The sequence below is a fragment of the Pithys albifrons genome, chromosome 9, assembly GCF_047495875.1.
Source record: "Pithys albifrons albifrons isolate INPA30051 chromosome 9, PitAlb_v1, whole genome shotgun sequence".
In the NCBI taxonomy this organism is placed as follows: domain Eukaryota; kingdom Metazoa; phylum Chordata; class Aves; order Passeriformes; family Thamnophilidae; genus Pithys; species Pithys albifrons.
In genome coordinates, this window is record NC_092466.1 from 7,804,769 (window position 1) to 7,823,280 (window position 18,512).

The following is an 18,512-nucleotide window of genomic DNA, read 5'->3' on the forward strand; positions in this document are numbered from 1 at the left end:
AGATTGAACAGCATAAATAGACAATTCCTTAGGCTATGGTCAGTTGGGTTTCAGCTCCCTCAGGAAGAATGGGCAGGGCTGGGATGCTTCCCCTCAGTAGGATGCAGGCTGCTCTGTGCCTGGAGGAGCTGTTCTGGTCCTTGTGGCCTCCCAGGCAGAGGCTTTGGAAGAAGGATGGCTTTTGGGAAGGAAAGCGATAAATTAAGGCTCAGCTGTGTTTCTGCAATCCTGAAGAAGCTGTGGTCTGGAACAGGAAGCAAGCAGAGGGAAGGACTGGATTTCTGGACTTGCAGGATGCTGTGGCTCTCTCCTGGGACATGATGTGGAGCTTTCCAGCATTGTGCACGTTTTCCTTGTCACGTGTCAAGTCCCCAGGAGACCTGCAGTACTCAGGACTGCAGCTCTGTCTGTCTGAACCTCAGACTTGTGTTTAATCTTGCTTTTAATTCTGTACAGGCTTGTGTTTAGTCAAGGATACCACAGTGTTGTGGTTTGGGGTTTTTTAAAAATATTTTGTTCACATGTTTATACTCATAAATATGTTTTTATTATGGTACTTCTACCTCTACTGCTTAGAAGTTCATCTGTCCAAGTACTTGTAGATCATCTCTCAAACATGGGGAAATGGGAGTGAATAAATGATTAACTCTTTCTTCTTGTTCATTAACTTACACTTTGGGTTTTATACTTAGAAAATATTCACTGCCTCGGTCTCTTAAAAGCTTCAGGAGTTTTGCAGAGCAGTAGAGTTCATTTTAATGTGAAATAGGTTCTGCAAAGCCTGGAGTTACTCAGAGTTTATCTCCAAGACTGTCAGTGGCCACAGCAAAGGTTCGTGTTTGGTATCAAACAGCAGCCAGGAGCTGGGATCCAGAGTTCAGTTTCTTCCAAAGTGGGGAGCACTTGAAGTTTACCTTTATCTGCTGCCTCCATGCATGTGCAGTGTACAGAGGGCTGTGCTGACCTGCTGCAAATGTCCTGGTCTTGTTCCGCTCCTGCCTCATCCCAGAGTGTCTTCTGAGGAGTGTTCTTGTGTGGGGCTGGAAAGCTTTGAGCAGCAGCAGCAGAGGCTGCAGGAAGGAGTTTTTGGGGCCATTCGCAAGCATGGGGTGCTCTGAGGACAAGTGCTGCCTTGAGTGTTGGATAATTTCCAGATTTTCTATCTGTCAGTGTGGTGGAACTCAGCTCTTGCCTTGAGGCACTGCTAGAGCAAGACTGTGCAGCATTATAAATGGATTACAGCACGTGTGATTTCTAGTTGCTCCCATAGTTACAACCACAATAAACTTGGCTCAAACATGAAAAACATTGACAAGTGTGTTTGCAAAGAACTGGAAAAGAAAGAGAGAAGCATCAGACCTTTCTTTTTCTTGTTTACTTTACTTTAATTGCCTTGTGTACTAATATTTCCATGCACAGGGCTGAGGTTTGCTCAGCTGCTGTGTGCACAACTCGGTGACCTCTAGCAGGGTGTGAGTAACTGGGGAACTCCGTATGCCACAGTTCCACGGCCACAAAACGTTGATCTAGGAAGAAAAATATATCTGGAATCAAGATTTATTTATCTGTTTTCACCCAATGAAAAATGAAAGGCTGTCAGCTGCCACCTTAGTGTTGTTAGTTCCATCCATAATCCCACTTAAGCCTTCCTAAAAGCCTGCTGTACAGAATATTAGCATCTGCACATTAACAGTAACAAGGTGAATGTCCTTCTTTTGGGGAGCAGCTGTAAAGTTTAAGTTTTACTATGTGAACAAAATTAATCTCTAGATTCACAAATATAGAGCTCTAGATAAAAAGTCAGAAAAGTGGCTTGATAAGCTCCCTTTATTTAGGTTACATGCTTAACTAAATTGCCCCAACCAAAGTTTTGCAGCATTCTGGTTTTATAGGAGCTCATACCAAAAGGGTTTTCATCAGCTTCTCAAAATAATCCCTCACAATGCCAAACTATAGTTTTTTATTCTAATATCTAACCAGTATTTCTTTTGTTGTGGAACGTATCAATTAAATCTTGAGCTAAACCCAGTGGATATTTGGAATAGTTGATGGTGACCCTTCACAGACAGCTCAGGCCTATGTTTTTGTCCTTCTCTCCAGGTTTTTCTTTACTGAGGAACACACATCCTTCAGCTAAAGTTTTCTGAATACTTTGCTCTTTTTCCAGACTGCAGTCTGAGTGCATTTTTTCTGTAAGTATACTCTCCAAACATGAAAATGACCCTACATCTGGTTAAAGTCTTACCCCAGTTATGCCAATTAGAAGAATTGCTTCCTGGATCTTCTATATAAGAGTTCTGATAGTACACCTGGGACTGAGGCTTGCTTTATCTTAGTTTGTAATTGTTTTGCTGTGGAAAACCAGTACACATTCCAAATTATTCACTGCTGTATTCTTTTCCAGACAGGTATTCCCTGGTGCCTACTCAAATGTTTGATTTTCTGTCCAAAGTGTAACAACTTGTCATTACTGAAACTCACACTGTTGATCGCAAACCATGTGTCCAATTTAAGACCATTTTTCAATCTTGTCTCTTGGGGGCTTTGCACTCCTCTCCCATTCCTTCTAACCTGTAAATAGGATATACTTACCTATGTCCATCTTCTCCGTGAACTATATGCACTGTTTCTGCTCCCAGTCTTGCCCAGAGCAGAGAAAATATGGCTTTATTCCAGAGAAATTCAATTTTTGTAGTATTTTTGGGGTTAATTTCAACATCAAGATATTTTGTGTAGACTTCATCTTGAGAGAGGTCTCCACTGCAATTAGAATGAAGACAGGCAGTCAGCAATAGGACAAGGGGGCACAGGCTCAAGCTCTGCCAGGGGAAACTTAAGTTGGACATCAGAAAAGAATTCTTTCCAGAGAGAGTGCTCAGGCATTGGAATGGGTTGCCCAGAGAGGGGGTGGATTCCCCATCCCTGGAGGTTTTTAAACTGAGATTGGCCGTGGCACTGAGTGCCATGATCTGGTAAAGGGACTGGAGTTGGACCAAGGGTTGGACTTGACGATCTTGGAGGTCTTTTCCAACCCAATCAATTCTATGATTCTATGATTCTAAGACAGCAGCATCAACAGTTCAGAGATTACTGAACTAAATCACATTCTTCACAAATTTTCAGTTTTTCCCTTTGTTACAACAGCAATTTGCATTTTTGTTGTTCTCTGGGCAGCACACAGGACCAGGACTCTGGGGTGTTGTGCTCTGAACAAGCACAGGGTGAAAACCAGCACTGAACTCTTTAAATGTGTCTGTGACAGGAGATTTTGGGGAGAGGACAAGCATGAGCTGGGGCTGTCCCCAGTGCTGGGTGTGCCAGGTTTGCAGCATCACTGCAGGGAGGGCTCTGGGTGAGCTGGGGCTCAGGAACACAGGGCTCATGGAAATGGAAGTGGCTTCCACTCCTTTTTGCAATCAGCCCTCATGGGGAATTACTTATGGGGTAACTTCTTTCATATCTGATGTTAGGCAGAATGTTTGCAATGCAGAGTAAGTGTGCACACTGCTTAAACCTGTGGAAGATGTGTAAATCAATGGTAACATAGAGAAATATTAATTTAACTTACTTGGCAATTTCGTATTCTTTTTTGTGCCCCTCTGTGTCATAGAAAACTAGGTTTATGTCTCCCCTCATTTTCTTTACACCAGACAGTTTGATAAATACTTTTTGTCTCCAAGCTGCGTAAGTAAGAGCAAAAATAAGTCAAGATTATCATTGCTATGAGAGACCTAAAAATGTTAGTATATGAAAAAGTTTATTTTTTTTTCTTACTGGAATTCATTCATGTTAACAAATGAAAGACTTTGTGAGCTGGAATTTTGATAACAAATGTAGCATTTTTTGTCCAAGGCATTAGCAGTTGTTTATAGAAGCAACACAGGTGCGTGGCTGTAAACCACATCAAATAAATTACTTTTCAAACAAGTGGCCAACTGTAACAAACCTTCTCTGCTTACCAGCAAAAGGTTCATCTGCTGCTGTATTTAAAAAATACTTTTGGTTTTCCCTCTTCAATTTATCTGGGAATCTGTCAGCATAGTGCCCCATCATTGGACATCCCTCAGGTGGACATGGGAAACAGTCTCCCTTGGGAAAGCAAGAGCATCAGTTAATGAGGAATATCTTCTTTTGTTCTAGCTCTGATGAAATTAAAGCTCAGGATGCTGTTCTGATCTTGCAAAGCTGTGGCAGTGCTGTATGATGTTATAACTTAGCACCAAAACCTGACAAGCCTGTTCTTGATAATGGCTCCTACACCCAGGAAGGTGTAGAATGAGTAGGTTTAATACCTGTGTATAATAATGATCTGAAATTTGTTAGTTTGAATATTTTTGTTAAATTCTAGTATAAAATTCAAGCCACTTTTACCTCCTAGTGGAAGGGAACTTGTCCTCATTCACATCACAACATCATATTGGGGAAAATAAAAGGAGCATCACTTATAAGTGCACATTTTTATGTGTTCTGATCTGTGTCCAATGTAAATTAGAGAACAGTCATGGATTCTGGAGGCTCCAAATGTATTTTCTTCCAGCCAGAACTAGTAGGATAGATATATTTAACCTATGTGCACTGTGCATAAGGGTTTGGGGTGAGAATTCCATTAGGGTTGAATTTTTTCCCCACTATTTTGGTGGTATCATTTATGCTTGAGGATTCATTTTCCAGAGTGGAATAGTTGTTGAGAACTACTGCGTGTTGTGCTTCCTCCTACCCAACCCCACCATGAGACCACAGCCATCAGTATTCAAGTACTACCTGCTCCAGAGACCTGAGTTATTTCTTTCTCTCTTCCCCGCTCCTGGGCTGATGTACTTACTGCCTCGAAGGATTTGTATGTCTCACAGGGATATGCCAGGAATCCAGTGGGATAGAGGATACTCTCAAAATAATACTCATGGCTGCGGGAGTGATGGCACCCCCCAAAGATTGTAGCATCTGTTGGAAAAAAGTTTATGAACATCAGTGAAATAACCTCCAGTAACACTGAGCAAGAGTTGCACTTGTCTCCCCATGGAAACATCTGAGGCACAGAATGGAACTACAGTATGGTCTTGTATTAATGTTTTGTCCAAATTTGCATATTTCTAGTTGCAGTAGGTATCACTGTTTTGCCTGTATTTTATCTGGAGAAGGGTGTACCATTACACCAAGACTTCAAGTGAGATGTGTTGGTCTGCTAGCATGTAACCATCCCTTTGAAGAAGACACTCATGCATATCTATCTATCTATCTATCTATCTATCTATCTATCTATCTATCTATCTATCTATCTATCTATCTATCTATCTATCTATCTATCTATCATCTATCTTTTGCTGTGATATAGATAAATCACAGCAAGATGACATTCATTACAGTTTTAAAGGCTTAATAGAGCATGGAGAACCCACCAGCCTTCTGCCACCTGTCCAAAGCCTCTGAAAAGAGAGAAGGCTCAGGTAGAGGTGAGGCTTGTACAGTCCCTGGAAACACTGAGTGCTTTTACTTAATTCATGCCTTGTAAGTGTTGGATGCTCTTTTACAGCATCTGCAAGAAACCAGAGCTAGTGGTGTCATGATGCCGATTTGGTCTCAACACTGGCATATTGCAGCCAGGAAAATCTCCTACTAGGGTTGTTGGACCTGCAGATTCCCTGTTTCCTGCTGGTTTTCTTGGTTCTATGTCTAATTTCAAATTACAGAAGCAAGCTTAGGCATCTACTTTAAACCTTCTTTCCCTACAACATCTCTGTGAAGCACTGTTCTTTTTCAGCCTTTATTGTTTCTTATTTCCTTTTTAACTTGCAAGTAAATAGGCAAAAAGAAATTTTGTTTTGCTGTTTTCTCTCGAACAGACAGTTATTTTCACAGTTCACATTTCAGATTTAAAAAAAAAAAAAGTACTATGCCTGTTAGAAATGTTTGTTTACCTGCAATGATAGCTTCAAAATCACTTTGTTTCATCTCTAGAATTAAATCAGTGCATCCAGGCATCACAGTTCCTCCATTTGGGTAAAAGTCCAGGTGTCCAGTGCTGTTATACATTCCAAGCCCTGAGATGTGGGTGTGATGATGTCAGTGTCTCGGTGACATGCCCATTCCTGCAGGTACTTACTTGCACATGAACACTTACCTGCTGCAGGAAAGTGAGCAGCATTACTGTGAATAACATCAACAAAGTTTGCATCTGAAGGATCCAGTCTCACCTCAGGAGGGGTACCTTCAAAATAGGGCCCAGCTGGGTCTAAACCTAAAAAAGCCCCAACATTTATTAGTTGAGGGAGGGAGAGAAGTGTTTGCATGTGTTAATATGTCTTTTGCCCACTCTATGACATCAGGTGTTCAGTATTGTACAAGGCACGATCAATAATTCTATGAAATCTAAGCTAAACTGTAAAAAGTATGCAGTAATATGGTTTTGTGAGCCTTTTTGAAAACCTGTTCCAACTGAAGAAAAATATTTTTTCCATAGATTATATAATGGCTTATTATCACTATGAAGGAGGGATTTCATTACTTGTGAGCTTATTACTGGCCAGTAAATCTTTACAAATAAGTAAAACTAAGGATTCTTGCTGCTTTATCTTGTTGTGGGGCTTGATGTAACCCAGTGAATGATGGCAATGTTACAAACATGTTAGCTATGTTTGTCCTTCCACTAAAGTCTTCCTCCAAAGACTTCTTAACCTCAATAGAGAAAGATGATGTAATAATTTTCCTTCTTTCTGAGAAGCACAAAGTTTACACACTCTCACAACAGGTATGTCCAGTACTGCCAGTGGTTTAATTCCACTCTACAGAGCAGTGTGCTGCAAGTTGCTTTCCTTTGGCCACATGCTGTTAGCTCTGCATCTTGTGCACAGCCTACCTGTTATCCGGCCGATGCCTCGGATCCTCCGTCCCGCTTCTCCTGCAGTGTGTGCTCCCAGACTGTGGCCAATTAAATGGATTTCGTAAGGGGAGTATCCGAATATTTTCTGATCATTAAAGTGGTGGTGGTGGTGGGAGATAAGAACACAGGCTTTGAATAACAAGCAAAGAGGGCGTCTGACACTGTGGGCCTCTGGGAACATCTAGACAGACTTTCTGCATAGCAAACAGGGTGTGAGTCTCCTGAGTTAATTATTGGTTAAATTACAGTAAGAATTGAGGGAAAAATGATCCGATCTGGAATTTTAAATGCAGAGTGATGAAGGATTCACTGTTGTAATGTTGCCATATGCTTACCATATTCTACTACCCTTGGTGACAAATTATGAACCGTATTTGGATCAATGCCTAATGTTAACGTCTATAAAAATTATCTTATTTTTTTCTTTATTTACTCTGTTATGCAACCCTTTTTATCACACATCTATTCTCCACATGTCCATGTGGAATATGTGATCATACCACTGAATAATATTTTCACTGACAAGCTCAGGTGGGGGGACATCCCTTCGCCTCTTGCCAATGTCACCTGTACAAGAGCTGCACTGCTGAGATATTACACATGCATTGAAGGCCAAAATGGAGACTAAGCAGTGTGTAGGCTGTAAAAAGGGAATAGATTTCATTCAGGGATTTGATGGGTTTTGTAACTACCAAACCCAACAAGGCTGCTAATTGCTTGAGACTTTTAATTAAGTTTCGTTTTGTAATGTGCTTACCAAAATAAAAGCAGATCAGTACTGGCCTGTCTGCCTTTATTGTTAGAGGGCAGATTCCTCGGAATACATTTTACTGCAACACTTCCATTTACAGTGCAGCTTAACCTTTCCTGCAGCAAACTGTAAAAGTTTGTAAATCAGGGAAAAGAAAAGAAAGACTATGCATCACTTCTGCATTTTTGTAAGGGAAGAAAGGGGGGCCTAGACTGCAAATGGTGCAGTCATAGAGATAGTAAATGAGAAACTGAAGCCACCTTCAAATGACCTGGGGTTTACACATAAAGTTCTGGGAGCAAATATGTGAGGCTATATATGAGTTTCCTAGGTAGGAACAGTAGATGGTACCCCAGCAGAATCTAGGAAAGTGTTTTTTGATTTTTAGGTGCTGCAACATTGGCACTTTGTGGGTTCTGAATTACTTCTTGCAGCACTTTAAGATGAGCACCTTCTGACCAGGATCAATCCATAGCCAGGCAGGATTCTGATTTTTAGCTGCTCCAAGGACTCATGAGTCTTTCCCAAATCCGTGGAAAATGCTGATACACAAATCTGGCAATTGAGCAGTTCTGTGCTCTGTCCATAAATGTGAACACCTGTGCCTCAGGAACATAAAGTTCAGAACTAGAAGGCAGCTGGACAGTTTATTGTGTTTGTAGGCAGCAAGTATGGCATTACCAAGTAATCGAGGTCCTGCTGATTTCAGTGGTGCTTAGCTGAGATGTCACTGTACTTCCAGCACACGTACGTAGTGCTGACAATACTCCTGCAAGCCCTGAACCTTCCTCATTTCTGTGGAAAGCCTTCTTGCCTGCATCATCGTATGGAAATGTTGCCACCTACTGGTCTTTAATTAATTGGCACATCATCTCAGCCACATTAGCTTAATTTGCGCCTTTTGTGGCTGTGAGAAGTTCTTGCAGGGCTGATAATTAATATAATTAGCTGGATCTCAACTGCATGCGCTGGGCAGCTCTGCCTGACCACACTGGACAAGGTCCAACTGCAAAGCAGCAGTGTCATAACCCCACCATACCCACAGAGAAGTTGTAGGAGGTAAAGTGGGGTCTTTTACCTGTAAAGTTGTTATGAAATAAGCCACCTCAGCCCCAAGCACGCGGATGTTGTTCACTGCACTGACGTAAGTGCCTTTTGCACCTTCTTTCCAATCGACGGCAATGCAGTTGGTGTTTTCCACTTCCAGTAACAGCTGATGTGGGAACACATAAAGCGAAGCATTTAAGGAAACAAATAACAATCAGAGATTCAACTTAAATCAGAATAAGCATTAAAAGGTATCATAATAATGAAATTTCTCATTATTTTCATTCTGAATGGGACTATCACTGCAGCCCATACCACACTGAAACACCCATCTTCTTACCAGACAGAATATAACAAACTATTCTTCTGAAAAGTATCAATTATGGAAACTGTAGTAAAAATCTTGTACTTTATACACCATTTTAATACATATTTGAAATAATCTGAAAAAGCCATACAACTGCACAGTTGCTTCTATGTGCAGTATGTGGCTTTCTTTGAGGGATGTTGGTAGTTTAACTGAATTGTAGGGAAGTATTAATGAAATGCCTTTAAAACTGAGAAAGTCTTGTCAGACTGAAAAGATTTGGAGTAGACCAAAAAGGTTCTATTTCAGCAAAGAAAGCTAATGAGTTGGTTACTTCAGTTCTGGGCATGGTTTTGCAGAGGTCAGTGATTTCTCCAGTAGAAGAAACATCTTAGTCTGCAGTTATAGGTTTCTGTAACCAAGGGTCACTTAAGGTCTGAGATTGAGCAAGGGGTGGAAATAAAAATTAACTTATAAAAAATTAACTTTTAAAAAGCAGCTAAAGGTGAATGACAAGGAAAACAGAAGCTTGAAATGACAGTGTATCCTGGACTTTCTCCTCTTCTGTAGGGACCATAAGTTTGTAGTGAGAGGTAGAAGGAAATGCTGTTTCTTTTCAAACAAAAAGCAAAAAGTATGTAGGTCATGGTTATATTTGTTTGTTTGTTTTTGTTTGTTCCTTTGGATGGGTTTTGTTTCTTGTTTGTGTTTAGTTGATCTGTTTTTAAAAACTGAATAGTGGTGAACCAGAATAGTATTTATAGACTGAAAATTGAGCTTTACAACTCAGGAAGGCCTTTTGACTGAAGGATGGTTCATTTGCTGTTAATGGGAGCAACAGTGAATGGGATTGGTGTGTCTAATCTGATATTCCGACATGGGTGTAGAGACTGGGAACAGCTGTGTTCAGTTTATTGCTGTGATCTGATCTGTAGGGTTTGGGAATCAAAACTCTTTAGAGAAACCTCATCTCAGAGAGGACCAAGAAGCCCTGACTTGGCTGCATGTTCCTGAGTGGGAACATTTTGGCTTTTGTGAAATTTAATTCTTGGTTCGTATCTTCTATTACTTAATGAACTGCAAAATGGATGGTGAATGTCAGTGCCTAAAGGATACTGACAAAGTTACAACTGCTGATGGAAATCAGAGGATACTCTCTCATACCAAGCACATTTCTACCACCCAGCCTGTTTTTCCAGTGCTGCCAAATCCATGAATGATGAAGGAGGTTTTCCTATGTGAAGAAAAGCATGACTTTTGGATGGTCGAGCTGTTTATTGCCGAGATCACCTGTATGTTAAAAAAAAAATTAAAAAAATTATCTACTCAAATTTTCAAACATTTAAAAAGTCAGCTAGGTCATCCTCATCTGTAGGATTAAATGAAGTATTTTGAATGGACAAAGTCTGTGATTTTTGGAACTTGGGGGCCCTGTACTCCTCCTTTCTCAGTTCCAGAGAAGTTGTGCCCGTGTGGTTTCTGCTGCTCCTATCTGCTTAATGCAGGAATCCCCTTTTGTGGAATATGAGGCAAGCTGAGAGGGTCACAGTGTTACAGGGTGTCTGTTGGCCTGACTTGGATGAGTCCCCTCCAGGGAGCAGCCCACCAGCTCCAAAATTCCTGCTTCAGCTTGTCCTTTTACTGACCTGACTTTTGGCTTCAATGTGCTGCTCTGCATCTAAGCAGCAGCCTGCTTCTGGCATTAGCTACTCCAGAAAGGCTGGAAGAACTTCGTGCAAGAACTGCATGTAGTAGGGCTGAAAGTGTTCTTCACACATTGCTGCAAGCTACTTCATTATATATTTTTCATTCAGAATGATATCTGATTTTCTGTATTGTTTTCAAACAAATACAGGGACAGTGATGTGAGCTCAGGGAGTTTGGGTGTGGATGGGCTGTGTCCTAGATCATAGATACACTTAAGTTTAATGTCTGGGAAGTAGTGCAAGATGTATTTTGATTTACTTTGTCAGCAACAGAACTGCTGAGTAACCTGCTGAGTGTATCATGGGTCCTCACATGTCCTTGCTCTGCAGATCATAGAAGTTTGTTATGGGTATAAATTCTCATCCTCAGAGCATCAGATTCTCAGTGTGGTGACTACAATTGCTGTAAGCAGTGATGTCTGCAAGGGCAATGGTGACATCATAGCTCATGATGGGACATAGTTCAGAGGAATCCCAAGCATCCCTGTACAGCTCAGAGGACGCTAGATCTGGGGGCCTGAAAGGAATTTAGCAGCTTCAGAAGCATTTACTGAAGTGATGTCATCCCAGCTCCTGATATTCCAGGTTACTCCACATTGCTCTGCTCTGTATTTCAGAGCATAAGCAACTTGAGTAGTTCTACTTTCAGAGCGCAGAGAGACAGATGAGAATGTAAAATCACTCCAATTTCAAGGTGGAATGTGGGTTTGGAAACTGCATAAAATAAGTCATCTTCAGACTTTTACTTTTTAAAGTTATAGTATCTTCTGGCTCAGCTTCCCTTTAAGTCAGCAGAGTTTGCTCTCCCACCTGATACTCAGAAGGCTGTTTATTTGAAGGAGGTTGCAACATTACTCAGAGACCTGAATACATGCAGACAGCAGTCTGCCATAACCTATATCCTTGTGCAGAAAAATACCAGGAAACCTTCTGTGTCCTACAGTTCATTCACAACATTTTTTTTGTGTGTGTTTTACTCCAAAGTACATTCGTTACTGTACCTTCAAACCACCTTCTTACTTTGACTTGTTTGCCTGTGGTGACATAGACTTTGGAACAAGTTAGCATTTGTAGGTTTAGTCAGTTTTGATGTTACAAATCAATGTCACCTGTGAGTTATTTCCTGTTTCTCTGGTGTAGAGAGAGAAGCTGATGTTCATATCCTCTGGAGAATCAGGTAAACCTGTCAGGAGTCTCCCTGGGACCCCAGACCAGGGTGGGTCATCTGTAAAACAGCCAAGCCTGGGGTAGCAAACTTCTTTACCTAGAGTAGAAGAAGTAACTTGATTATATATCCAATTCCCTTATGCTTGATGTTGTATTTGGGACTACAGTAGTCTGAAGAGCATAAAACTAAATATTTAATTTTATGTCTAAATTTGAAACTAATTTTTTGAAGTTCATTTTTGTTTCCTTCATGCATATTGCCTGAAACGGGTCACACAGGGGGAGCTAAATCATTTGGGGATAAAAGGAGTAAAGACCTACACACTGTTTTGACACTATTTTCTAGGCTTGTAAAGGATTAGTTCAGTCTCCTTTTAAAAAGAGTATTTTAAGAAATGGTTATTAGAACTGCTTCTGCATGGTCTCTACTCCAAAGCATTGTGTGGTTGCTCATAGGAATGAAGGATATCTGCTCAGTAACCTTGTACTGTGAATTATATGAACATTTCCTTTAACACAGCAGTTTATTTGAGATCAGATGGGTCTCATGCTCACTTATACCCAACTTTGATGTTTTAGCACTGTTGTGCTAAGCACCCTGTTGCTGATCAGTTCTTTGTATGTGACAGTATGGTAAAGACAGCTCGGCCTTGCCTTGATGAAGTAGGACACATGACTGAATTTCTCTGTGGATTTTCAGCACAGGATTATGTCTCTTGTGTTCTTAGTAATACATTTTAAACAAAGCAGAGCCTTTTAGCATTACTTCTATGCACAGTAATAGACATTGTCATACAATGACCTGTAAACCACACTACAATTTCAGTGTAAAGGAAAATAACAGTCATCATCCCCTATATGTTATTTCCTCTGAATTCACTTTCTGGTGGTAGTTTTTAAAGATATAATGTCTCACCTGCTGCTGTGCCAAGGAGATAAAATGCAACAATCCACATTCCAACCACCTAAAGCAAATTGAATACACAGGTTAAGCATTTTCTTTCGACTGATTTGTTCTTCTTAAAGGAGTGTAATACAAAGAGAAAAGCAAAGACCTGCACCTGAAGAGGAAAATTCCCATGCTGGTCTGTACACAGAGGGGACCCATTAACCAGAAAGAGGCCTGAGGGTCCTGGTGGACACAAATTGACCACCACCAGCAACGTGCCCAGCAGCCTTTGGCATCCTGGGGTGCTTTAGCAGGAGTGTTGCCAGCAGGATGTGGGCAGGGATCCTTCCCCACCACTCAGTGTTGCTGCTCACTGCATTTCTCACAGACAATATGACACACAGATTGCTGGGGAAATTAACCAGATCACAAGCTCCTGATTTTCTTTCAGCTGTGAAGAGATGGGTGAAAGGTGTGGCACAGCAAAGACAGGGATGCCTGTGACTTGTTAAAGTCTGCACACTTGGCAGCTTAGGCCCCTCACTGCAGGAAAGACAGTGAGGTGCTGGAGCGACTGCAGAGAAGGAAGCAAAGCTGGAGCACGAGTCTGATGAGGAATGGCTGAGGGAGCTGGGGGGAGGCTCAGCCTGAAGGAAAGGAGGCTCAAGGCTGACCTTGTCACTCCCTACAACTACCTGAAAGGTGGGTGTAGCCAGTTGGGGTCGGGCTCTTCTCCTGGACAACCAGTGACAGAACAAGGTGAAATGTGCCTCAGATTGTACCAGGGGGGGGTTTAGATGGAATATTGTGGAAAATTTGCAGGGCTCAGGGGCATTAGTTTCTATTTAATGGCCAGCCCTCATCCCCGGGAGATGTATAGTTCACATTGGGAAGACTACACCAGGAAGAATGGTGTCATTTCTTTTCAGAACCAAAATCTAAAAGGCAAATAATGATTTTAGGAAATGTGGGAGACTGTTGCCACATAAAGGTGCTCAGTAGTTTCTTTCAGAGGATGTTCCTTTGAAAGCAGAAAATAGAAACGAACATGTAGTTGGGTTAGTAAAAGAAGAAGCAGAAATTTTATTATTTATGGAATGTTGATACATTCTGTAATTAAGAGAGATTTCATTTGGATAGAAGACAATTTTTTAGTGGGAAGTTTTTCTTTGTTGATCTGTGTTAATGACAAAAAAAGATTGCAAAGAAGTAAAGAAATTATGTCTTTGTAAAAAGAGTCCAGGCTGCATACAGTCGGGAAAATCTTCCAGTGGGCATTTAAGAGGCTTAGTGCTGAACCAGAGAAACTGGAATGACTTGTTTGGGAATGTGAGCTCAGCCTAGGAAGTATTGCTGGCAAGAGTCTGCTGAACACTCAGCTCAGTTAATATAATGGACAGAAGACATGCACTTCTGAAGAAAAAATAGCATTAAGTAGTTCTAAGTTGCTGTTCAGCTCAAGAGAAAAAAATTGGAAATATCCATAGACTGACATCCTAATGTGTAAAAGCTCCTCTGGAGCAGGGGTTGTCCTTCACAGTAGGCCATCCAGTCACTTCAGGACACTTGCTCAATCTGTGATTCATGGGCCATCAGAGGATGGTTTGAGAGATATGAGAAAGTCTGTGTAATGATGCCAACAATGTGCTTTTAAGTCCCACACCTGTACCCACACACCTTCCTTAGGACATGCACACAAGCAGATACACGAGTCTACTAATGAGGAGCAAGCCCAGATCTCAGGAGTTTACATTTTAACCTAAAAATTTCACTGCAATAAATAGACATTTTAAAAAATTTAAACAAAATTCAGTATTTATCAAATTGCCAAGAATTTTACTCACCATTCTCTTATAACCTTTGTTTCTCTCTCTGGTGAGCAGTACCATGATACAAAATGGCCACTGTTTTCTTTAATGAAAATGATGTAGCTTTATGCTGAAAAAAGTAACAGAAAAGAGATTAAAAACCATAGGTAACTGGGAATTAATGACTAGAAGTCACACAGATTTCATAAAGAAAGTATTGATACCAACATGAACATTTATGGCCATTAGAATTAAGATATGAATTAAGAAGAAATATTCATGAAAGAATTAAAAAGATGTAATGAGAGGTTTTTTGTCTCTTGTTACCAGAGTCAGCTGATATTCACAGCAGAAAACCAAAAGTATTCATGGTGATATTCTGTTTAGACAACAATTCTAGAGCTGCTGGAACTAATATTCTAAAATCATTTGACTTCAGTAACTCATAGCTGAGATCCTTAAACTATTAAAAAATGTATTGACAATTTTTCAAGGTACATGATTTGAAGAAAACTAATAGTAGGTAAAAAAAATGGAATGAATGACCTGGGGAATTTCAGAGCTGTGGAGTTACACTCCAGTGGCAGCCTGGGGCAGAATAGTGAAACTCTCCACAGGATACTCAGTTATGAAGAAAAAATTGTGAAAAACTGTTAAAAGATTGTGCAATTAAACTCAGATATGTGACATGACAAACTGACAGTAAGATGAACATTTTAAGTCTCATGATACTTGGATTTTAAGATCTTCTCTGCCGCTTGATATTTTGATTAAGAAAGTAAAATTATATACACGCAGTACTACAACAGTTAAGTAGATTAAAATTAAACGCATGGATTAAGTAGATTAAAAATTGAGTCATTGTTGCATTTCAGGCTACAGGTGAAAGAACTAGGTGGCAGCTCGTGGATTTGAAAACACAGTTCTTCTACAGAGCACTATCATATCAATCATATCATATATCATATCGTATCTCGTGATCAAGCTATGATCATGTTTTTTAGCTATGGAGCCATTTCTTAAAGCGCACAGAGGTTTCGTTGGTGCTGCCTTCTACTTCTCTGTCCTGTGTTTCAAGAAGGTCAAATGGGAAGTTAAAGTCTCACCTCAGCACTTTATGCTGAGGTAGGAAACAGCACTTAGACACATGTGCCATGATCTGGTAATCAAAGTGGGGTTGGATTAAGGGTTGGCCTTGATGATCTTGGAGGTCTCTTCCAACCCAACTGATTCTATGATTCTATGAATATGAGGGAACAACCAAGGCAAGGCAGGGCTCATGCAGGTTGGCTGGTCTGGGCAGTAGAGTTTTCTGAGTGTCAACTGACCTCTTAAACTGAATCTGAAACAGTGGACTAGGACATTGACCTGAATGACTCAGAATAGTGATGCAAATTATTTTCTTGAGGTGTTTAATGTGGGAAGCACTCCAGTAAAAGGTCAGTAAGTGTGCTGGAGGGTGCTGAAATACTTAGGCTTTTAAGATTTTTAGGTCAGTTTTTGTAGAAAAGATGAACAATCTGAAGAAATTGTAGGATAATAGTAAAGAAAACAAATTAAATTATAAGTCCTTGGCTTCCTACTTTGCAGTATTTGCTCATATTTCCTAAATAATAGGGTTTCTCACCTTGACCTTATACTGGTATTCACACATTCAAATTTACCTAGACAATTATGATCATTTAATCCTAGTACAAGCATCATAAAAAATCAAACCAAACCAAACATGATTCAGTTTTGGGAAGTGGCTGGGCCAATTTTGAGTAACTAGGGAGCCTTCAGCTGGCACCCTAGTTGGCACCAGCCACCACCTGGCAACTTGTCTGTCTTTCCAGGAGGATCTCCACTGTTTGTCTTCATGATTAGGCTTCTTTTGAATTTAGTCAGCTCCAAGACCTATGCTATTGGCCTTTTGCCATTTCTGGAGTGTAGAATAACCTTGCCAATGGCTAGTTCAAGTCTCTCTGTGTACAGGAGTCTAACAAAAAATGTCTCATTTTCCATATTCTTCCACATAACAGCTCCATAATTCTTCCCCATTTCCATTCTCTCTTCAAATTTGCAGTGCTCCTAATAATGCTTAAATATGTAGCCTATTTCATCCTTTTTCATTTCTTCTGTTATTTGTGTTCTCATGCATTTCCCTTAAAAATAAAAATGTCCAGATACCACCTGCAAATACTGTCATTTTGTTCTTCCTTTAAAAACACAGGGGTATATTCAGTCTTAAATCACCTTAGCCCCACTGAATCCACCCTGGTTTCCTAGCTGCATTACGTTACCACAGCCCAGAAATTCTCATCTCCTACAGGGATTTCCTGGAATTGAAAAGTCTGAGGCCCTGTGGCAGCTGCCAGGGTGTCTGTCTCCTGGGGATCACTCTGAGTGCTGCTGTTTGCTTTCTGCATGTTGACTTAGATGATGCCATTCAGCCCATCTGGCTGTAATCAGGACTCCCCACAGTCCTCCAACCCAACCAGAACTTTGTATGGACACTTCCCCCAGGCCCCACCAAGTTTTCAGCCACTCACCACTCTGAATGAAGAAGGGGTTGCTGCTTTGCAGGCTCTGTTCAAGCTGCTCCCTGTCAAATCCTGGTTGCTACTGGCTCTTTTCTCTTGGAATCAGTCCCACGGTAGGTGCAGACCTGCCCACATGGCCTCTAATTATAGGCTTGGTGTGGGTGAGTGAGAACCTTTGTAAGAATGATACCCTCCTTGCTGGATGTAAGAGATGTTACCTTTGCTTGGCACTGGTTGTATCTAATTCATCAAATTTTTCACCTCTTGAAGTGTTGTTGGTTTGAAGGAAAGCAAGATGAGGCCATTTGAGCCCTCAGAGGGGTTACTGTATGTAACCTTCATAACAGTCAACATGAAATTTCTTTCCTGAGTTAGCTGGTTATTGTAAGCTCATGATACAGGGAATGGACTGACCCACCTCTGCTGGGGAGTTCGGAAGAGAAGCTCAATTTCCTTGCTCTGTGTTCCCCTCTAGAAGTCACCAGCTACCTGTTTGTTAGCTATCTGATATACATGCCTTGTCAAAACAAACCCTTCTACATTTTCGTAATCAAACCTGTTTAAAAGTTTTAATTATTTCTTTTTATCAAGATCAGATTTGCTTCTTTTAAAAAGAAGGGAGTATAATTGTCTATGTGAATTTGAACGCAAGAATACCAGTAGAAGGTCAAGGTGAGAACCCTATTGTTAAAGAAATATGAGCAAATACTGTGAAGTAGAAAGTGTTAGGAACAATACAGGTATCTGAGCATTTAATAGGTTTTTTTCTATTAAAGATACTCAGGCTCTGTCTACTCACTCCCATTTTGACTAATCATAAGGCCACGTGGAATTCACAGATTAGGTGTCTCTGTTCCAAGATCTCTTACTAGCTGGCATGCTCTGAATATAACTGGCATATGCTGACAATATTGTGATCCATTCAGACAAGAGTAATCACAGCCACTTTCATTCAAAATTGTTTCAGGAGGAGGATAGGATAATGATAATCCTGTCATTCATCTTTTCATGACTCGTCCGTCATGTAAACCCCAGGTTCTCTCTGTGCTCTGGAGTTGTGAGTCACGGGTGGGTCAGAACCCAGTTCTTTCGGTTCCTGGGCAAGACCTGCAGTCCCTGCACTGCTGCCCACAGGATGTGCTGCCACAATCACCTGTCCAGGCTACTGTGTAGGAGCAACTGCCAACCCTACACAAGGAGTGATTCAAATGCCTAAGGGCAGGAAGTAACTTGGGCTGAATCACTTAAGGAGCCAATTTGTGGTCTTGAGATGTGTGCATTGCCTGAAAGAAGATATAATTTCAGAAATAACACCTTGTTCTTGGTAAAGTGCTGGAAACCAGTGCCATATATGACAATAATCATTAGAAAAAAGTATCAGAGGAATGTGGAGGAAGCAGTGGCTGGTAAGGGACTGGATCTCATATTTAATGGCTGC

The 18,512-nt window shown here is 40.8% G+C and overlaps 1 protein-coding gene across 1 annotated transcript; it reads right to left on the reverse strand.

Annotated features, from left to right (window-relative positions):
- Nucleotides 1–1,374: 1,374 nt before the first annotated feature.
- LOC139675927 (pancreatic lipase-related protein 2-like) lies at nucleotides 1,375–17,170 on the reverse strand. Its single transcript, XM_071564167.1, has 14 exons — nucleotides 17,084–17,170; nucleotides 14,589–14,682; nucleotides 12,772–12,820; nucleotides 11,798–11,952; nucleotides 10,147–10,272; nucleotides 8,707–8,841; nucleotides 6,854–6,962; nucleotides 6,119–6,235; nucleotides 5,916–6,038; nucleotides 4,823–4,941; nucleotides 3,960–4,089; nucleotides 3,569–3,680; nucleotides 2,593–2,760; nucleotides 1,375–1,526 (listed from the first exon to the last, which is right to left on the reverse strand). The coding sequence occupies exons 2-14, from the start codon at nucleotides 14,631–14,633 to the stop codon at nucleotides 1,463–1,465; spliced, it is 1,452 nt and encodes a 483-aa protein (XP_071420268.1). The 5' UTR covers nucleotides 14,634–14,682; nucleotides 17,084–17,170; the 3' UTR covers nucleotides 1,375–1,462.
- Nucleotides 17,171–18,512: the final 1,342 nt, after the last annotated feature.

What these genes read in the sequence shown, in the direction of transcription:
- LOC139675927 (XM_071564167.1), bottom strand. Translation starts at nt 14,633, where the DNA reads ATGGTACTGCTCACCAGAGAGAGAAACAAAGGTTATAAGAGAATG. An exon ending in ACAAAGGTTATAAGAGAATG is followed by an intron (nt 12,821 to 14,588) that starts GTGAGTAAAATT and finishes AATTTGCTTTAG; the next exon opens with GTGGTTGGAATGTGGATTGT. An exon ending in AAAGAATACGAAATTGCCAA is followed by an intron (nt 2,761 to 3,568) that starts GTAAGTTAAATT and finishes TTCTAATTGCAG; the next exon opens with TGGAGACCTCTCTCAAGATG.